The 22,614-nt window shown below is 45.4% G+C and overlaps 1 protein-coding gene across 1 annotated transcript in view; it reads right to left on the bottom strand.

Moving 5' to 3' along the window:
• LOC141989953 (SITS-binding protein-like) overlaps positions 1–22,614 on the bottom strand; it is a 72,663-nt gene that overhangs the window by 12,041 nt on the left and 38,008 nt on the right. Inside the window, exons 11-12 of the mRNA XM_074956895.1 lie at positions 9,486–9,607; positions 6,620–6,799 (exon numbers count right to left, since the gene is read on the bottom strand). Of these exons, the coding sequence (XP_074812996.1) occupies positions 6,620–6,799; positions 9,486–9,607 (302 nt within the window). The remainder of the gene's footprint in view (positions 1–6,619; positions 6,800–9,485; positions 9,608–22,614) is intronic.

Genomic DNA, 22,614 nt, shown 5'->3' with positions numbered 1-22,614 from the left:
GTTCATTTTTGGACCATTATAGAGGAAAAACTTGAGCTGAAAACTCTGACGCACGTATGAATCTGGAACTATGCTTTGTGTCCGACTCTGCCAAGGAGGTAAAGTCTTGTACCTCACAGCTGGTGGTAAACTGTGAGGGAACAGGGATATGTGCATGGGGCAAAGATTGCAGCTGCAGGGTTGAGTCTTTATGTCTTAAACAGAAAAAGTAAAGCTCAAAGATGGAACGTGGCCATGCTGAGCAACTTGCGGTATGTCCTGCTCTGCCAAAGACAGTTAAAACTCCCAAAGATCGAGTGGAGATTAAGGAAAAATCAGCTCTCAGGCAGTTCAACTTGTGTAGCAACCTGTGACTGGTTGACAGTCACCGTGACGTTGGCAGTATTGCTCGGATGATATTTCCAAAGGATGAAAAGGACAAGGCAATGAAAATGGTTCGATGAATGGAGAGCTCTCCATATGAGGACAGACTGAAAATATTGGGACTGCTGGCTTTGGCGAGCAGACAAAGTACATGGTATAGAAAATGGCACATGGTATCGAGCAGGAAATCAGAAGCGGAAAACCACTTAGGGGCTACATTAGGGACAGGCAAAATGAGAGATATCCCAAGGTGCAGCTGTGCGAGTGCAGGAGAGGAGGGATAAAGAATGCTTGCCATAAGACTATCAAAAGACACAGAAATGTACTTGCTATCCTTAAAGAATTTGCTCCATCCCACACTCGAAAATTGCTCATCTCTGACATACATTATCCTGTATCATCCCTAAAACATGACCCATGTGCCCACACAGAGCCTGATTTTAAAAATAGTCTCAATTTTGGCAAACACACTTCTCTAATCCAAATTACTTGTGCTTACAGTTAACTGCAGGTCCAAATGCTAGTACCTGAGGCCAAGATTTTTAAAAGAGACTAGTGACATTTTGGGTGCCCAGCTTGAGACCTCTTGAAAGGATATGATTTTCAGAGGGCAAACATAGGGCTGGATTAGGGCATAGGCATGATAGGGCCACACATAGGGTCCCAGCACCTGGAGTCATGCGATGACTTTAGATTCTAAGCTTTTATTTTTAAAAAAATCTCTAGCCCTTATGGCTGTAACGAAAAAATTGAAAATTGGCCTAGTGATGTCTGCCCGAGTCTGCAGAGAGCCTGAAATAATGACTCAGAGATGTGAACTGTCCCATGCATCTCAAAGGGGTGTGAACTCTGAGGTCCAATGTCATGATGGTCCCTGCCAAGACCACCCCAGCAGAAGACTCTGTTTATGTGAGGTGACAGGAGAAAAGTGTAGTAGGCCTGGCCCACCCACCGAAGCAGATACACTTCAGCTGTTAGGTTACGGGCTGAGGGACACCCTGCTGCCACTTCAGAGGGAAGAAGTAATCCCTGCTGCTGCTTGGTGGCCGAGGGGTATGGGGGTCCCATTCTGCTGCACTGACTCTCTGGGATGTGAGGGGTCCCTGCCACCAGCCTCCACTATGGTGCAGGGGCTGTAGGGTGACCAGGTGTCCGGTTTTGGACTGGAATACTGGTTGAAAAGGGATCCTGGGGGCTCTGGTCAGCATTGCAGACCGGGCCATTGACTGTCTGATTGGCAGCGCCGCACTTCACGTGGCTTTTGGGAAGCAGCCAGCATGTCTCCCCCTCCGGCTCCTATGCGTAGCAGGGGTGGGGAACCTAGGCATGGGCCAGATCCAGCCCCATGGTTAATTTCATCCGGCCCGCAGCACCCCGCCACAGGACAGGAGCCGCTGCACTGGATTGTCCTGCTGCGGGGGGAAGCCGCGAACCTCCATGCTCCCGCCCCCCACCACCCCTCCACGGGTGAGTGAGTGGCCCATGATTGATTTTTTTCTGTGGGTCAATGGCCCATGACAGAAAAAAGGTTCCCCACCCCAGAGCCCTCCCTCCTTCCCCCCGCACCCTAACCCCCTGCCCCAGCCCTGATCCGCCCTCCAAACCCCTCATCCCCAGCCCAGAGCACCCTCCTGCACCCCAAACCCCCTCATCCCCAGCCCCACCCCAGAATCTGCACCCCTAGCCAGAGCCCTCACACACCCCCAGCTCCCTGCCCCAGCCCAGAGCCACCTTCCACACTCCGAACCCCTCGGTCCCAGCCCGGAGCACCCTCCTGCACCCTGAACCCCTCATTTCTGGCCCCACCCCAGAACCCGCACCCCCAGCCCAGAGCCCATACCTCCTTCCACAGCCCAACCCCCTGCCTCAGCCTGGAGCCCCCTCCAATACTCCGAACCCCTCGGCTCCATCCCCCAGCCCAGAGCCTCCTTCGGCACCCAAACCCCTCATCCCTGGCCCCACCCCACAGCCTGCACCCCCAGCCGGAGCCCTCACCCCGACTCGCGTGCCAACCCACTGCCTCAGCCTAGAGCCTCCTCCCACACCCTGAACCCCTTATTTCCTGCCCCACCCCGGAGCTCACATCCCCAGCCAGAGTCCTCACCTCCTCCCGCATCCCAGCCTCCTGAGCCAGCCTGGTGAAAACGAGCGAGTGAGCGAGGGTGGGAAGAGCGAGCGATGGTGTGTGTGTGTGTGGAGTGGGGGCGGGGCCTACGAGAAGGGGCGGAGCATGGGCGGGGCTTCGGGGGAGGGGAAGGGCAAAGGTGCTCGATTTTGTGTAAGTAGAAAGCTGGCAACCCTAAGAGGCAGGGGGCCACAATGGGTTGCATGTCCTGGTGTGCCTAGAGTCCCAAATTGCCTGAATACATCTCTGGATGGATGCCTAACACTTTCTGAGCCTTAGGCCACTTTAAGGTGTCTCAGGTTTAGCAGTAATGCAAAGAACCTACAGCGCAGGCCTGTGTCCTGTAAGACACTGGCTCCAGCAGTTAGCATAAGGCTTGAGGCCTATGAATTTTGGCACAGATAAATGGCCCAATGGTCATTCCTAAGTTTTGGGGAACAGAATGTTTAAGGGGGAAGTTTGCACATAATGACACCGGCAACCACAGGAAGATGAGCTAACACCAGCTTTGGGATATTTTAGATAGGAACATCTGCAGATGTCTGACCACAAGAGGGCCATGGCAACGAACTGACATATATGATAATAATTTGAGATCATTAATATACTCACCTGTAGGAGAAGGGCTCCCCAACATTAGTAGAGCAAGGAAATACAAATAAGGAAGTGGTGTCAGCACAGCATATTATAAAGGTTGTAGCCCAGCCTGTGTGCAGAGGGAGAGAGAGATGTAGCCCTTGGGAGGTGCCAGGATGATGGCCACTGGTGAGGATGAGGAAGGTGATGGATGGTGAGGAAGATATTAGTTAACATTTCAGGTTGTTTTGCAAGGGATGGTGTGAGTATATGGATGTTCAGATGTACATTCTCTATTATCTCCATCTACCTTGCTGGGTTAGAGTGCTTGCAACTTTGCTAAATGTATTAATAAACTATTACAAAGACAGACAGTTCCTAAAGTGTGAGTGTTGCAACAGTGCACATCAGGATTCCCAACTGAACAGTAATTTTAATAATACTGGGCCCAATCTTGGGACAAGAACCTGTCAAACCTCAGAGTAATACCTGGGAATTCCTAAGTAATCAGTATAATTAATACACAATCCATAGATCAGGTTACAGGTTGGGCACCCAAAACCAAAGCACCCCAAATCTTTAGTCACTTTTGAAAACTTTGGCCCAGATGACTGTTAGTCTCCAGGACGATATTCACTTTTAAAAACCAGGCTTTAAAATTTCCACTGCCCATTTTAAAACCCTTCAAATCAAAGCTACTTTTGGCAAAACCCTACCAAGGAACTGACACATGGCGTCGTATTTTGGATGGGTTTTGAAACTGAAATCATCATTCTGTTTGTGACATCACAATGCACTGCTGTGGAGATGAATGTGATGTCCCAACAGAAGATTCTGACTTCAGGGAATAAACCGCAAATGAAATCTTAAACCACCATGATCCTCGGTTTTTATGCAATTTTTCGAATAATCAAGAGTTAGAGAAGAGATAACGAAAATATACAATATCAAAGCCGATATATATTAGAAATAAGTTTTTCAAAGTTTTAAATGAGTCATCAATTGCTCTTTGAGCATACATTCTAGATTTAATAAGGCCATAACTAGATGCTAAATTTCACACCATTTATAGGCTAAGTGAACACTTAGTGAGTCTTAATGCAATGAAAGAGAGAAACTGCAGAGGCAGATAGTCAATAAACTCAAAGCTATAAAAGCCAAGATCAATGTGTGAATATTCCAAATTCACAAAAATATTTAGACATTTAAATTAACCTTGATACGATCAAATAAAAAAGCTCCCAGGCAACTTAATTAGATATCAGCTGAGTTTGAAACTCTACTGGAAAATGAGTAAGAATGTTAACTGCTCTTTAATATGCTGAAATTGCCTTATATATGAGCATCTAGAGGGTCAAAAATAGCCTCAAGCAAGTTCACCAGCCTGTTTGTCTACAGCAGGGGTTGTCAAGCTGGGGGTCGGGACCCCTCAGGGGGTCACAAGGTTACTACATGGGGGGTCGCAAGCTGTCAGCCTCCACCCCAAACCCCGCTTTGCCTCCAGCATTTATAATGGTGTTAAATAGATAAAAAAGTGTTTTTAATTTATAAGGGGGGTCGCACTCAGAGGCTTGCTATGTGAAAAGGGTCACCAGTATAAAAGTTTGAGAACCCCTGGTCTACAGGCTTTAATCCCTTCAGCAGGGCATAGACCTCAGCCTGTGCGGATACACCAGGCAATCTCAGTTTTCCTTCACATCATGACCGTACTTGGGCAAAATTTTTCAGCTGATACCTTTTTTTCAGTGAAAAATGCATATTTGGGCTTCAATGTTTAATGAATTCATGTCAGTTTGACTGAATTTTTATGGCTGAAAAAAAAATTTTTTTTAAAATCAAAACGTTTCCATTTTTTCAGTTTTAAACATTTTTTGCTTCAAATTTTTCTCTAATTTTTACTAAAAACCTCAAAACCATTTTGATTTTGTCACAACAAAATGTTTCATTCAACTGAAACTGAAATTTTTTGACATTTTGATTAGCTGAAAATTGACTCAGTGCTTTTCATTTTCAAAAACATTAACGAATGCCAGTGAAATGTCTGAATATTATTATTCTTACCCCACTTTACAAATGGGGAAACTGAAACAAAGGTTATGTGACTTGTCCAAGACTACAGAAAGTCAGTGACAGAGCTGGGATCAGATTTTAGGAATTCCTGGCTCTCAGCTTTTTGCCTCTCATCTGCCTTTTGCATGGAAATAGAACAGAAAAATTGGCAGAAAAAAAGTAATTGGTTAAACAAACAACCGAATCGTCTATGAGTAATCAAGAAATGCATTATAAACTGCAATGCTGTGCGCTCTCTTTTCAGTAATGGAAACACACATAGCTACAGGGGCATCATCCAGTAGCCAACATTGCACCTAATATTTATTTTGATTTCCAAGTTTCAATCTTTTTTTGTAAATTCTCAGCTCCTCCTCAAAATTAGAAGAGTCAATAAACACCTGATTAACCTTACAATAATAAACTAGATGCACACAGCTCAGTGCTCCAGAGAAAGCCTATAACAATAGGCAAGCACACAGCCCTGCTCCCACAAGCAACCAAGAGGGCCTCTGCTAGTGCTCACAACCAACCCTATGAGAAACAAACCAGTGCACATGTATAGAGGATCCTACAGTAACAAACCAATGATTTTCCGCAACTGGACTGGTAGGGGTCATTAAGGAAAATGAATGGGCAGAGGAGATGAATGAAGTTTCAGATAGTTGGAAATTCCTGTCTTTTATACCAACGCTATAAGTGGCAGCTACTTTGCCAAAGCGTTGTAAACACAGCAGTGAAATACTGATGCTGCAGGGGTTAGAGGAGACTTCAGAGAACATCCCATAAATCAAAATTATTCTTGTGTAGTCTTTGCCAAGCTCTCCAAAGGTAGGGCAATTGGAGGGAATTCAGAGAAGTGCAACAAAAATGACGAAGGGGCTGAAGCCTCTGACTTATGAGGAAAGATTTTAAAAGCTAACTATGCTTAGCTTGGCAAAGAGATGACAAAGGTTGGGATCTGATCACGAGTGCAAGTATTTGGATGATATAAATGTCAAAAGGAAAAAGTGTTGTTTAGGGTGGGCAAAGGGCCCATAACTAGGAGTAACGGGATGAAACTCAAGAGAAAAAAATTAGGTCAACTACCAGGAAACAACTGGCAGTAAAATCTGATAGGCTGTGGAAGAGCCTCCCCAGGGATGTGGTGGAAGATCACTCACCAGAGCCATTTAAAATTAGACCGAGAAAAGCACTAGAGAATATAGGGGGAAATCTTCCATTGGCCTCCAGGTTTGGATAAGTGCCAATGACTTAATTGGTCTTTTCCCTCTTTAATGTCTGTGGGCTTAACCCAAAGCCCACTCAAGTCAATGGGAGTCTTTCCATTGACTTCATTGGGCTTTGGATCAGTTCCTATGTTTCTAACACAGGAATGGCATTTAATTTGGAGCATTCAGTGAAGATGGATCGGGAGTGAAGTGCAGGCATCGGGGGTACCTGGTCTTAATGATAATCTTAAATGTTGCTGCGTGCAATTAGTACCCAAATCTCGATGTTTCTTACCTCGTCTCCAATGAGGAATTCGTCATCTATAGTGAAGGTGACTGGGTCATTAGGGCTGAGCCACCACAGCGGCCGGAAGATGGGATACCCCCAGGAGAGCCATTCCTTGCTGAATTTTACAATGAGCGGGACAACAAAATCTTGATGCCTCTGTATGTATTGCCTAGTGAGATTCAGTACCTGAGGAGAAGAATTTAGCATATTCTCTCACTTAATAGATGGCAATATAAGAGCAGAAAAACGAGACTTTTAAGCCTACTTGTGTATTCCTGGAGGAAAAGAGTAGTTGCCCAGAAAAGCAGACACAGTAAATCCTAGCAGAATGATCAATAGACACACCAGACAATCATGTGCAAACAGCTGTGATAGATTGATAATAGCTGTAGCTATGAACTCCACTAGGAGCTGTGTGTATTGGTAATATCCCCTTTGGATGCATCTCTTCTAACCCATAAATGATTAACCCTATGTTACTCACGTAGAGGGTGTGATTTAAGCACTCACTCTCCCACCCTGAATTTTCACGAATCATTTCCCCCTTATAGGTTTCAGAGTAACAGCCGTGTTAGTCTGTATTCGCAAAAAGAAAAGGAGTACTTGTGGCACCTTAGAGACTAACCAATTTTATTTGAGCATGAGCTTTCGTGAGCTACAGCCCCTTATAGTCTCCCTCAGCTCCATGGCCGAGATCAGCCTGCTTGATTCTATTCTAGATACTTGCTGTTTCAGAGGCAGCGGGAGATGTGCATACAGAAGGACACCCTGTTTCTCTGACTGTCATTTCTGCTTCTGAACATTCGGCAGAGTGTTCCCTTGAAGTGCAATCATCTTGGTGGAAAGTCAGCTCTTCAGGGGTGATCCACCGCCATGCTAAACTGGGGAGCACTGGAAGTGCATTATCTCCCAGGCACTTATTTGCTTCAAGGAAAGTCAGGAGCGCAGTTCTGCAGTGTTCTGTTCTACCACCACTCTTCTTCTATGTGTATGTGGAACTGCTGGGAGAGATAGCATGACTTCACGGGCAATGGTGCCATCAGTATGTTGATAGTACACAGCTCTAGGTATCACTTTCATCAGACCTGAACAGCGGGGAGTGTCACTTATCACTGCTTTGTTGTTATTGAGGGTTGGATGAGAGTGACCTGGCTACAGCTTAACCCAGACAAGATAGCAGTGCCCATAGATTAGGGAAAGGACCTTGCCAGTCCAGTAGGTGTGGTTTGCTTCCTACAGTTCAGGGGTATTCGCTAGTGTTTGTCCAAGGGCTTGGCTACACTTGCAGATGTAGAGTGCTGGGAGTTAAACCAGCCTTCGGAGACAGCAGTAGGGAAAACGCTGCTGTGTGTTTACACTGTCAGCTGCAAGCGCAGTGGCGTGGCCACATTAACAGCTCTTGCAATGCCACAGAGAGCAGTGCATTGGGATAGCTATCCCAATGTGCAAGTGGCTGCAGCGTGCTTTTCAAATGGGGGTGGGGGTGGAGTGTGACAGGGAGTGTGTTGTGTGTATGTAGGGGGAGAGACAGTGTGTTTTGGGGGGCAGTGTGTCAGCATGCTGTCTTGTAAGTTCAGACAGCAGCAGACCCCCTTCCCCCTCGCCCCGCCTCTCTCTCTCACACACACTAACAGCAGCAGCATTCCACAGTAATGGGTTGCTTTGTCCCGGAGCAGATAAGCAGCGGGCTGTCAGAAACGGAGCTTTGAAAGGGGATATCCACATGCCTGCAGCTGAGTTCAAAACAATGACCAGAGTGGCCACTTGACTTCAGGGGATTATGGGATGTTTCCAGAGGCCAATCACAGTGCAGTAATGCAACACATCAACCACACTGACACCTGGGCATTTCAGCCGGGGCACAGCAAGCTTTATGCTTCTGGTGGAGGTAGATTACAAGGAGCTCTCCAGCTGCAGAATCCAGGCGCTCTAAGTGCCTTGCCAGTGTGGACACCTCAGGAGTTAGGGCACCCGGGGCTGATTTAATGCGCTCTAATGTGCAAGTGTAGCCAAGCCTTTAGTGGTGAACAATTTGATGGTGATTTAGGTTGCCTGATTGCTCCTGGAATCTCAGGTGGCACTGGTAGCCCAAAAGGCATTCTCTATCTCCTTTAGGTAAGGTATTTCTCTCAAACACAGACCTTGCATTGTTGTTCATATCTTTCTGACTTCTAGACTGGTTAACCGCAATGTGTCCTGTTCTGAACTGCTCTTGAGAACCTCTCAGAAGCAACAGCTGGGGCAGAAAGTAGCTTGCTAACCTGTTGAGCAAGTTTAGCCATGGGCACTATATTACAGGAAGTGCCCTGGCTTTCTAGAACAGCTGAAACACTTGAGCCAACAGACCCTAGATATAAACATCTGGGGCTCCAGAAGCAGGGTGTTCGCACTGAACTGCTCTTGTCCTGGAATTCACTTCCTTCACTGATCTGACTGAGCCCAGGTTTGTTGATTTCAGCGGGAGATGAAGGTTCTCAGCATTATTGAAAATCCACCCACACTTGTTTAGGAATCTATGGATTTAGGAGCCTGACTTCTTATTGGTTATTTGTTCCTGTTACTTTGGGATTACTTAATGTTTCCAATTTAGAAACACTGAACAGAAATGAAAATCCATTCTTCAAATTGTGTCGGGGGAGCTTGTATTAATGATTTTTATTATTTTTTTTAAACTCTGAATTCTGAACCTTTTGGCCTTGAACATCTCTGTGCCTCAGCTTGTTCACCTGTAAAAAAGAGAGAGTAATACCAGCCTCACGGGGGCGTTATAAAGCTCTGTTGTGATCTTTGGATGAAAGGTGCTACAGGGCAGTTTAGCTGTCCCGTGTGCATCAGGGAGCATGCGTTGGTGTAGTACATGGAGAGTACGTACCCATTCGTCACAGCAGACCCATGGCGGAGTGCTGAAGGACATCACAGGAAGGAACGTCACAATCTGCAGCCAACGAATATACAGCTCTTCTTCTGTCAGGAACTCATTTGCCAGGGTCCCTCCTGCACAGGACATATTCAGTTTGTGAAAAGGCAAATCAAAAGTGTATGTGGAACCCACACACCTCCTGGGTGTGGTGTTCTGTCCCCTCTAGTGGCACTGAGACCATTTAGAGATTAACGAGTCCGCTACAGCCTTAGCTAAGAGCCTTGTGGCTTTTAGCTCATGCAGTAGAGGCTCATGCATTTAGCTCCAGAGATCCCAGGTTCGATCCCGCCTGCTGAAGACTGGGGTCTGTCGGTGTGACATAGGCAGTCATTTATAATGAGATGCTCTAATCCCAGGATCTGCGTTGCTGCAAGGTGCCAGACAGAAAACCCTAGAAGTCCACAGTTTATCCACAGTACAGGCAGTAGCAGCTTCCCCTCCTACCCCCAGCCCTGCAATGTAATTCAACCTGTTCTGGAGGGGTAAGAAAGTACTTCAGTCCTCAGGCCTATTCGCTCCTTAGCCTCTCTGTCAGACAGCAAATGAACATGCAAGTCAGAGGCCCTGGCTGTGGTCACTTTCCCACGGGGAAAAGAGGGCTGAAATCACTGACTCAATACGTACAGGCCACAGAACAGCTGGCACCTGTGACACGTCATCACTAGTGAACAGGGAAAGCAATAAATGAGTGATGAAGAGGTGAAAGATTGCATTTTACAGTGGGCAAAATTTTCAAAAGCAGCTCAGTTCATTGATTTTCAAAGGGATTTATGTTCCTAACTCTCTTTAGAAAATGTTGCCCATTATCAGCCCCACAGTATAATCCTTACCTCTTTACAGGAAGTACTATGTAATTCTTTGTTATTTGTATTGCAGTAACACCCAATGTCCCCAAATGAGAATGGTGACCCATGGCGCTAGGCGCTGTACATAAACATAGTCAGATCCTTCCCCCATCAAGAACATGCATTCTCAATAGACAAAGGATATGTTATTGCCTTTTGACAGATGGGGAATTGACGCACAGAAGGATTAAGTGACTTGATCAAGGTCACACCAGGAGTCTCTGGCAGAGCTGATTTTTGAGCCCAGGTCACCTGACACCTAGTCCATTGCCTTAACCACATGCCCCTCCCCTTCTTAGATGGCTGAAACTCACCTATGTCAAGTACTAAATGCAATAGCTTTTAAATGTGGTGCAACGGCTTGACCCACATTTCTCTCAATAGAACAGGGAGCAATGGCATGTTAGTTATTGTGGAGGCTTCCTTTCTTTCCAGTCCTCTGAGCCACCCAGTCACCAGGAAGCCTACAGAGTACTTGAGTTTTCTACTTTTCCAGATTGTTCTTTTTCTCCTGTTAACCTGGGATTAATGTTTCCCATTTAGAAACACCCAACAGGAATGAAAATCAGGACTTCAAACTGAGTAAGCGGCAAGATTGTAGTATTGATGTTTAATATTTGAAAACTCTTCCATTTTAACAAGTCATGTGATCATACAATAAACTGGGACCCAGGGTGGATCTTAAGTAGAATACCACCGTTTTTTCCCACGTCAATCTGACCAGTGGGCTAAAAGGAGGCTCCTAACCCATACTCACAATCAAGGGGGGACGGAAATTGGGCATAGGAACAGGCATATGAGAGAACAGGCATGTGTAGCAGGCAGCCTAAGTGAGTTAAGCACCCAACTCCTATGGAAATTCAATGGGACTTGTGTGCCTAACTTCCTTAGCACCCTTTGAAAATCCCAGCCTATGTCAAACTTTTAAATGTAAAGTTATGTCCTCAATTGATGTAAATGACCACAACTCCATTGAAAGAAAGAGAGGGTCCAGCCCATTGGCTGTAGTTTTCTATAGTTTGTTGCTAGCTGATCAGGTACACAATGAAAGAAAACAGCCCTGACTGTGTGATTGAAACACTAGTGAAGGCGGGAAGATGTTATTTGTTTGGAGGGAGGATCTCTAGAATGCATATAGCAGATTGAAAGATGACGGGTTGGGCGACATCTGAACGGAATGAGGACTGATAGTATGGCTCAACGGAAGTTCAACAAATCCAAGGGGAAACCTTTAAACTAGAGGATGAATGGGACAGGCCTATTCGTAAGTTTAGACAGCAAACAGGAACAAGATACGGACAAAAGAAGCAGCTATAACAACAGGAAGGGTGGAGTGAGAAAGCAGCTGGCATTATCAGATCAGGTTAACATTGCCTCAAGGGCCAGGACTACATAGGACACTTCACCTGCAAGCTATCCCTGGATACTGCTTTTTCCGGTATATTTTGTTCCAATTCTACATCCGCACCCCAAGCAAAATAAACTACACGGTAAAAGCACTGCTTTGCTGGCCTAACTGCACCTCCACTCAGGGCTTTTGGCAACACAACTATGTCAGTCAGGCATCACAAAGCTTCGCACCTCTGACCAACCTAGCTGTTCCAGCAGAAGTCTATAGTGTAGAGATGGGAGATTGTCCAAATTTAGCAGTAGTTAAATTACCCAGGTAGACTTTGAAGCCTCTCTCATTTCCCACCTCACTAAGGAAAAATGGGTGCAGTAGACTTCACATCTTAGTGAGGTGGGAGAGGTCACATCTCTTCTGTGCTATGGTTTAGCTGGTGACATTTTTATGCCAGCCTGGGTTAGAAAGGGAGCAGTCCCTAGGACAACACTGCATAGCTAGACCAGGACCAGATCCTCAGGCAATGTAACTCTTTATCCAAGTTATATGGAACTACATATAACTAAGGCTAAGGATCTGGCCCTGTGTACCTGCAGCAGAAAAACTATTTCTTTTGTTTTTGTTTTTACAAAAATCTAGATTTTTGTGGACAACAGATAATGCAACATTGGTGAGTAAAACTGACTGCATTCTTTAAAAAAAAAAACCCCACCGGAAAATAGTGTTTGTCAAAAATATTTGAGTGTGTGTGTGTGTGTGTGTGTGCAGGGGGGATTGTTTTGATTAAGTTTTTCATTTCCCAAAAGCATGTTGGGGGATTTTTTTTTTCTTCAGAATATTTGGTTTTGAAATGACCAGGTAAAACCTACTTTTCCCTCCCACTTTCTGTTAGTTTTTAGACTTTTGTCAGTTGGAAAACTAATAGCGTGTTGAAGCGTTAACACTTGAAAATATGGTTTTAAACAAGAAAAAAAGTGTTTCCCTCTCACTGGAAAAAGTTGAGAAACAGCAAGGAAGGGTGGGAAAGTGAAAAACAAAAACACCCCACTCTCACATATTTTTGGAATTTCCCATTGGGAAAATTTCAAAAGGGGATTTTTTTCCTACAAAAAATGTTTCGAGAAAAATCCTGGTTTTCCAGGCTTCTCTACTTGAAAGGGTAATGTGTCTGAAAATATGTTAGTCTGATAAGGATTTTCCACTGTATAGTATTTGAGAAGAAGAAAGTCATAACAGCTACAGAAGCAAGCATGGTTCAGGACACCACAGACCAGATCCTCAGCTGGTGTAAACCAAGATAGCTTTGTTGAAGTCAATGCAGCAATGCTGACTTACCACCAGCTATGGATCTAACCCCACATGTTCCGCCACAGGTGATTATGTGGAGACAAAAGTTTTCCAGAGAGTTTCCAAATGAGTACAATTGGTTGGTCTATGAACTGATCTATTGGTCTGACTGAATGGGACAGAGAGAGGGCAGGTAAGGAAGAAAAGGTTAATGTTACTGGCCATCTGACTGCTGAAATAAAATATGTATAAATAAATAAAATAAAATATAATTTAGGTCAGTCCATGCTATGGAGATTTAAAATTAATTAAGTGATGCAGTGGTAACTCCAGCTGGAGTATCACAATGCACAGGCTATAGTGGTTGAATTACAGACAAATGTTCTAGATAAATCACCTGCTGAAAGAAGGAAAATCTTTAACTTTTTCTCTCACCTTCTTTCTTTTCAGAACTGAATGGTTTAACAGCAATGCCAGGTTTCTGTAAGTCTTGTCAAAGAGAAAAGCAGCTACAGCACACCACTCCAGCAAGCTAAATATATACAATTTTATAAAATCCCAGTGAAAACTGTCCTTTTCTGTAACTATTTTCTGCTGATTACCAGTATACTTATGTAAACAGAAGCTATTTCCTTTCTAATCAGCCTCCTCTTTCTCTCAGATTCATTCAAACACAATCCAGTGACTGTGAAAGTCATTTTGACATCACAAGACCCTAGACTGAGGAGTAACTGAATGAATCAAGCAGCAGTAGGGAAGAGATTATTATAAAACAAAGAAACTTTGTTTTGTTTTGCCAGAATCTTGGTAATTACCACTGAGAAAGGCATTATGGAGAGATGAATATCAGCAGAAAGCCAGAAGGCATTTGGACATGCAATATATTCCATTTTCCAATGTTCTCAGGAGATGAAATTCATCCTTTAGTAAGGGTCTATGCTGAGGATTTAAATGGGATTTAAATAATATACAGACCTTGTGCTGATCCTCTGCCCTGAGGGTGAATTTTACCCAGAGTGAGTAATATGGAATATGGGTGTCATGAGATTTCAGAAGTCATAAACTGGGGAAATAGATGGCTCTGGGATAGGAAGATTTTAATTTCTAAGTCGCCAGCTTGAATCCAGCCCAAGTTATTACTGGAAATGGGCATAGGCACAGAGCTTAATTTGTACTGGGGCTTAGCCCTGGCACCTCTTTTCATGCTAGGGCACAGCCCGCATGCCTCTTCCACCAGAGGCATTTAATAAGGCGTGCAATTCTACACCTGCGTGCAAGTCATGACCTTGTATATACTGTGAGTGCGAGGTCATGCTGTGCGGGCGATACCATTTTGTTCTACAAAATGGCATCCTCCATGCGGCATGACCTTGCCTGTATGGTGGACGCCATTTTGTTATGCTTGAGCCCCGGCACTTCTTCCTTCTCAAATTAAGCACTGCATTGGAGACACTGGGCCAGATCCTCAGATAATTTAAATCGGCCTAGCTCCACTGGCATCAACTGAATGCTTCTTGGTCTCAAGCAATAGGGGATTTAGGGCTTGGGAGCAGATTGGATAGCTGATCCTGCTATCACAGGACGGTAGCAACCTGGAGGTCCATGGTTTGTGCCCAGATTCATGACACTATGCCACAGGATTTAAATCCTTAGTTTTTTCCAAAGTTCTTCCAAACAAAATCAGTAGACTAGATATTGACCAAACACAGAGGGCACTGACCCCCAGACACAGCACTAGAAAGTTTCATGCAAAGAGTAGCACCACCGGGATTACTAGCACTCATTCTAGGGAAGAAACTGAGTTCAGATAGGGTCTGAGATGTATTCCTATTCTCCCTGGCTTTGTTGCTCCTTCCTTAAATAGCTTGGTGGTAATAATCTGGGTCTGCTCCATCACATGGAAAATGGTGGAGGGGGCAGGGTACCAATGACTAATTTAGAAGAAACACATGGGATAAATGGAAGCAGATTCTGATTCCCCTCTGAAACACTAGACAGTCGCTTGAGGGTTAAAAAAAAAAAAAGGAAAGGAAAAGAAAAAGATAATGGAACTGGTTGTGATTTAAAAACCTACTGCAGGCATTAAAAACCCAGATCCCCTTCTAATAGTAAGAGGCTTTCAGAAACAGAGTATTTGTTTTGTATAGCTTTACAAGTAACAGCTCACTGTACGAATATAGAGCCCATGCACTTCTACCACCTAAGCCTGGAAGGAAAGCTTCAATATTGAACTTGCTTCTCGTACACACCTCTTGCCACCAGCCTCCCTCATTTTTCTTCTTCATTATTTGTAGTGTGGGAGCACCCAGTGGCCTAAACCAGGATCAGAGCCCCACTGGGCTAGATGCTGCACGAGCACACAAGTCCCTGCCCTGAAAGAATACAAGCTGGGAAGACACTTGTCAGCTTGTCTTTAACAGTACTGTGTATGTTCACATGTGCCACAGTACAGGACAACCGTTAGCACCCTCACTGATTTCCTCTGGTGTTTTTCTCTCTATTATATTCTCCATGGGGATAGGTTGGGTTGCTAGTAGAGAGTTCAATGAAGATAGAAAAACTTTGTGCTGTATTACTCGCCAACATGTTCAAAAACAGAAGTTAGCTCCTAATGGAAAAGAGGAGACTAAGGACAGACATGATAACCGTCTTCAAATACTTGAAAGGCTACCATAAAAAAATGGAGAAAAATTGTTCTCTCTTGCCACAGAGGGCAGGACAAGAGGCAATGGGTTCAAACTATGCAGGGCAGATTTAGATTAAATCTCAGGAAAAACTTCCTAACTGTAAGAACAGTAGGACAGTGGAACAGATGCCTAGGGAGGTTGTGGAAGCTCCTTCACTGGACATTTCCAAAAGGAGGCTCCATAGCCATCTGTCCTGGATGGTTTAGCCCAGGGGTGGGCAAACTTTTTGGCTTGAGTGCCACATCTGGGTATGAAAATTGTATGGCAGGCCATGAATGCTCACGGTTCCCAGCCAATGGGAGCTGCAGGGGCGGCGCTTGGGACAGGGGCAGCGTGCGGAGCCCCCTGGCTGCCACAACACGTAGGAACCGGAGGCAGAACATGCTGCTGCTTCCGGGAGCCTCATGGTGCCACGGCACGTGCAGAGCAGGGCAAGCCCCGGACCCCGCTCCCCGTCAGGAGCTTGAGGGCCAGATTAAAACATCTGAAGGGATGGATGCGGCCCCCAGGCCGTAGTTTGCCCACCCCTGGTTTAGACACAACAAATCCTGCATCTTGACAGGGGGTTAGACTAGATTACCTTTGTGGTGCCTTCTAACCTGATGATTCTATGTACCTAGATCAGTGGCTTGGTTATCAGATGCACTGACTTCCCATCACGCACTTTGACTTCAGAGGGAACTGTTGGGTGCTCAGTACTTTTGAAAATTGGGGCACTTATTTAGGTTTCTAAATATGGCTTTAGGAGCCTAGCTTTAGGTACCCACTTTTGAACATCTTGTCCAGCTATGCCTGCATTACCAGACATTTCAGAATCCCTGAGAGTAAAAAAAATCTCTCTCTAAAAGTATCCAACTTACCCATTTGTAAATCAAAAGCCTGGGGATGCTATTGGCCATGAATGTTATCACCCCAGTAAGTTGCTCCAGGTAGGGACGCTTAAGAACAATACATCTAGAGGTGACGGGGCAAAAAACAGTGCTGCTCTGTACTTCAAGGTGGAGGGAGAGAATGCTCAAATTGGCAGGCACTTGAAGATCCTAACATTGGCTAAGGCTGTCTCCTAGTAAAAGCTATTTTTAAAGCAGGAGAAAGGACTCAAACAGAAAAAAACCCCTATTTTAAAAATGTGCTTGAAAAAGGTGACTGAAAAAATAACCATTTTAGACGGTGCAGGTAGCACTCCCTATAGTTAAGGTTGCCCACAACTTTTCATTTGTAAGACCCTATTTTCTGTTGTTTATAACCTTGCCAAACTGAAACCCTTTGGCTGAAGTTTTCCACACTGGGTGTCTGCCTGTTGCTGAACTCTTTGGGGGAAACTTTCAGCAAAAATAATTCAGCTGTTTCCGAGAACAGGATAAGGAAAAAATATGTTGTCTTGCCCATGTTAGTGAAGTGGTTGTAGGAATGTTATTTTTAGAAGCGCTAATGTCTCCAGGCTTTGGAGCAGAGACTTGAAATTTGGCAAGGGGGTGGCCTTTGTGACAGGAAAGTGTCTTTTGCTGTTTCCATGAAAAAACTACCCAAATTTGTCCAAGAAAAAATTACCGTTCATACACACTCAATAGAGATGTGTTAGAGTTTGGCTTCTAAATTCTCCAACAAGTCTGTCTGTACTGAGCATGCTCCAGCCCCTCACAGCTCCTACATGCCGCTGGACTGTGCATGCACCATCCCCGCGGTGTTGGGGCTGAGCAGGACTTTCCCTGCAATTGCTGTTTCAGGCTGCTCTGGGGCAGGGCACTAGAACTGAGAGCAGGGACACTGTTTGCCCTGTGCTCTCAATGCTCCCCCTGCTGGCATCTAGGTCATGAGGAGAGAGAAGAAGTTGCATGACACGGAATGCAGTAGGGTAAGGAACATATGGTAGGGAGGACCTGGGTAGAGAGGGGTTGCAGATAATGCTAAGTATTCTGAAAATTCACACCCTAAGGGCCAGATTTTTAAAGCTATATAGGAGCCTAAAGACACAGATAGGTGTCTAGTAGGATTTTCACAGGCACTCTTGAAAATCCCACTAGGCACCTATCTGCAGCCTTAGGCACTTAAATACCTTTAAGAATCAGGCCTTCAGCATCACATATCAGGCACCCAAAATTTGTGGACACTCCTGACTTTAATTTCTCTGTGTGTCAGTCCCACCATCTATAAAATGGAGATAATACCAATCCTACACGTCACGGGGATGTTATGAAAATAAATTAATTAATGTTTAATGAGAGCTATAGAAAAAAACCATGAGGAAATTAATTATTCTGTCCTTAGGGCAAGGTTTGAATAGTGTACATTAAATAAGGCCTAGAGCTATACGATGAGTGATGGGAATAAAACAAAATTCACTGACCATCCTGCACTGAATGAGGGAAGAGTCCTGTGGAAAAGAATAGTATGTGCTCATGTCATTAAAGATTGTATCTTAATGGATATGCACAAGGGGCCAAATGAAAGTTGTGCAGGAAACCTAAATTCTGATCTTTTCTAAGTTTGTAATGCTTAATGTTGTTTTGACATAGGCTTTTTTTTTTTTTTTTTGGATGCACTGTAATGTTGTATATACACTTAAAGGAAAAAAAGGGGGAAATCTCATCATTATTAAGATAAACTCCTTTTAAGGGTGTGCTTAGACAGGCCAATAATATACTTCTGGGTTTGGCTCTGCTAAAGCAAGTTTTAAATGCGAAAAATGAGCTGTATAAAACAATATTAAATTAGACCTGAGAGAAACTAAGTGCTGCTCTGGCCCTGCACTGCCTGAGGGAACTTTAGCCAAGCACGTTGTAAGCAGGAAGCCAGAAACGTCAAAGAAAGTGTAAACAACCTGTGCAGATGCGGCTCTAATGACAACTCTCTCCCGCCCGCACCCCCGCCCGCTCTGGGGGTGTTTTTCCCCACATCTCCCCTCTGACAGGTGTGAATGATTCAAACAAACCCCACTGCAAGAGTGAGATGGTCAAAAAGGAGGAGGTTCTGAGGTACATAGACACAAGGGGCAGCAACTTCATATTAAATTACTAGCTCTTAATTACACAAAAGGAAAACAAAAAACCGTGCAGTTAAATGCAGCCTCACAACCTGGCATCCATCCATCCATCCACCTCTCTGTCCTCTTCACTGATGAGAGAAGGAAAGACACAGTCTTCACTGGCCCAGGTCTGTCCCCTTCTATCAGGATCTTCACCAGTTTGAACCTCTACCATAATTGTGTCCCTATAGGGAGTGAGTCAACAGTCCCCCTCAGTTCTCCATCTAGGGTGAACAGGTTTCTTCCTTGAGGGCACAAGGCACCACTCACTCCGATTTTGTCCACTGGGATAAGACGGGTTCTCCCAACAGGGCATGAGGCACCACTCAACCCGGCTGGCTCCGAGATGATGAACATGGCTCTCTACAAATGATCTGAGACATCTACACTGACCCGTGGTTGTGCCTCTGGAATGAACACAGTTCTGTCAAAAGGCCACTGAGCTGCCCATCAGCCCTGGCTTATGTCTTAACTTAGCAATGGTTTCTCTATGCAAGGATCCTCTATGAATGATCCAGAGCTACATCATGGATTGGATCATTTTGTAGGTTGCAATGGAGGAAGAGGAAGTTCCTTTCCCTCAGGAGACCTAGGTACTTTAGCAAACTGTGCTGTGGCTTTGTACTTGGACTACTGAGGCCACACCCCAATCAGCAGGGGGAGCTGTTGAGCAACTCCATAACTGGGCTGGAATAAGGGCTTCACACTGGGGTAAACTGCACCAGTGCAAACGATGCTGCCTTCATGTAAGTAGAGTTTGCAGCGATGGTTGAACTCCCAGTGCTGATAAGTGTCACCATGAAAATACTGGCTGGTCAAGGGGCGGTGGGATGCACAAAGCCTTGGAAACAGGCAGGGAGAACTGGAGGTCCTGGTGATGTCAAGGAATTATGACATGATTGGAATAACAGAGACTTGGTGGGATAACTCACATGCCTGGAGTACTGTCATGGATGGTTATAAACTGTTCAGGAAGGACAGGCAGGGCAGAAAAGGTGGGGGAGTAGCACTGTATGTAAGGGAGCAGTATGACTGCTCAGAGCTCTGGTACGAAACTGCAGAAAAACCTGAGTGTCTCTGGATTAAGTTTAGAAGTGTGAGCAACAAGAGTGATGTAGTGGTGGGAGTCTGCTATAGACCACTGGACCAGGGGGATGAGGTGGATGAGGCTTTCTTCCGGCAACTCGCAGAAGCTACTAGATTGCACGCCCTGGTTCTCATGGGTGACTTTAATTTTCCTGATATCTGCTGGGAGAGCAATACAGCGGTGCATAGACAATTCAGGAAGTTTTTGGAAAACGTAGGGGACAATTTCCTGGTGCAAGTGCTAGAGGAGCCAACTCGGGGGGAGCTTTTCTTGACCTGCTGCTCACAAACCGGGTAGAATTAGTGGGGGAAGCAAAAGTGGATGGGAATCTGGGAGGCAGTGACCATGAGTTGGTTGAGTTCAGGATCCTGACACAGGGAAGAAAGATAAGCAGCAGGATACGGACCCTGGACTTCAGGAAAGCAGACTTCGACTCCCTCAGGGAACGGATGGGTAGGATCCCCTGGGGGACTAACATGAAGGGGAAAGGAGTCCAGGAGAGCTGGCTGTATTTCAAGGAATCCCTGCTGAGGTTACAGGGAGAAACCATCCCGATGTGTCGAAAGAATAGTAAATATGGCAGGCGACCAGCTTGGCTTAACGGTGAAATCCTAGCGGATCTTAAACATAAAAAAGAAGCTTACAAGAAGTGGAAGGTTGGACATATGACCAGGGAAGAGTATAAAAATATTGCTCGGGCATGTAGGAATGAAATCAGGAGGGCCAAATCGCACCTGGAGCTGCAGCTAGCAAGAGATGTCAAGAGTAACAAGAAGGGTTTCTTCAGGTATGTTGGCAACAAGAAGAAAGCCAAGGAAAGTGTGGGCCCCTTACTGAATGAGGGAGGCAACCTAGTGACAGAGGATGTGGAAAAAACTAATGTACTCAATGCTTTTTTTGCCTCTGTCTTCACGAACAAGGTCAGCTCCCAGACTGCTGCGCTGGGCATCACAGCATGGGGAGTAGATGGCCAGCCCTCTGTGGAGAAAGAGGTGCTTAGGGACTATTTAGAAAAGCTGGACGTGCACAAGTCCATGGGGCCGGACGCGTTGCATCCGAGAGTGCTAAAGGAATTGGCGGCTGTGATTGCAGAGCCATTGGCCATTATCTTTGAAAACTCGTGGCGAACGGGGGAAGTCCCAGATGACTGGAAAAAGGCTAATGTAGTGCCAATCTTTAAAAAAGGGAAGAAGGAGGATCCTGGGAACTACAGGCCAGTCAGCCTCACCTCAGTCCCTGGAAAAATCATGGAGCAGGTCCTCAAAGAATCAATCCTGAAGCACTTACATGAGAGGAAAGTGATCAGGAACAGTCAGCATGGATTCACCAAGGGAAGGTCATGCCTGACTAATCTAATCACCTTCTATGATGAGATTACTGGTTCTGTGGATGAAGAGAAAGCAGTGGATGTATTGTTTCTTGACTTTAGCAAAGCTTTCGACACGGTCTCCCACAGTATTCTTGTCAGCAAGTTAAAGAAGTATGGGCTGGATGAATGCACTATAAGGTGGGTAGAAAGTTAGCTAGATTGTCGGGCTCAACGGGTAGTGATCAATGGCTCCATGTCTAGTTGGCAGCCGGTATCAAGTGGAGTGCCCCAGGGGTTGGTCCTGGGGCCGGTTTTGTTCAATATCTTCATAAATGATCTGGAGGATGGTGTGGATTGCACTCTCAGCAAATTTGCGGATGATACTAAACTAGGAGGAGTGGTAGATACACTGGAGGGCAGGGATAGGATACAGAGGGACCTAGACAAATTGGAGGATTGGGCCAAAAGAAATCTGATGAGGTTCAATAAGGATAAGTGCAGGGTCCTGCACTTAGGACGGAAGAACCCAATGCATCGCTACAGACTAGGGACCGAATGGCTAGGCAGCAGTTCTGCGGAAAAGGACCTAGGGGTGACAGTGGACGAGAAGCTGGATATGAGTCAGCAGTGTGCTTTTGTTGCCAAGAAGGCCAATGGCATTTTGGGATGTATAAGTAGGGGCATAGCGAGCAGATCGAGGGACGTGATCATCCCCCTCTATTCGACATTGGTGAGGCCTCATCTGGAGTACTGTGTCCAGTTTTGGGCCCCACACTACAAGAAGGATGTGGATAAATTGGAGAGAGTCCAGCGAAGGGCAACAAAAATGATTAGGGGTCTGGAACACATGAGTTATGAGGAGAGGCTGAGGGAACTGGGATTGTTTAGTCTGCAGAAGAGAAGAATGAGGGGGGATTTGATAGCTGCTTTCAACTACCTGAGAGGTGGTTCCAGAGAGGATGGTTCTAGACTATTCTCAGTGGTAGAAGAGGACAGGACAAGGAGTAATGGTCTCAAGTTGCAGTGTGGGAGGTTTAGGTTGGATATTAGGAAAAACTTTTTCACTAGGAGGGTGGTGAAACACTGGAATGTGTTACTTAGGGAGGTGGTAGAATCTCCTTCCTTAGAAGTTTTTAAGGTCAGGCTTGACAAAGCCCTGGCTGGGATGATTTAATTGGGGATTGGTCCTGCTTTGAGCAGGGGGTTGGACTAGATGACCTCCTGAGGTCCCTTCCAACCCTGATATTCTATGATTCTATGGGGAGCGGCAGGTGAAAAATAATCTGAGGGCGTTGGGAGCAGCCGTTCGTAAGGCTGTGATCAGTGGGAGCTTGGCACCAAATTACTAATGAGGAGCAGAGCCCTAAGTATAGTGTCCCTTCACAGCCCATTGGGCATCTTTACTGTTAATAGTCAAAGATCAATTAATTGCCAAAATTAGGGTATCCCATCATACCATCCTCTCCATAAATTTATCAAGTTTAGCCTTGAAGCCA

This window comes from Natator depressus, chromosome 6 (assembly GCF_965152275.1).
Source record: "Natator depressus isolate rNatDep1 chromosome 6, rNatDep2.hap1, whole genome shotgun sequence".
NCBI lineage: Eukaryota > Metazoa > Chordata > Testudines > Cheloniidae > Natator > Natator depressus.
This window is presented reverse-complemented; position numbering and strand designations above follow the sequence as displayed.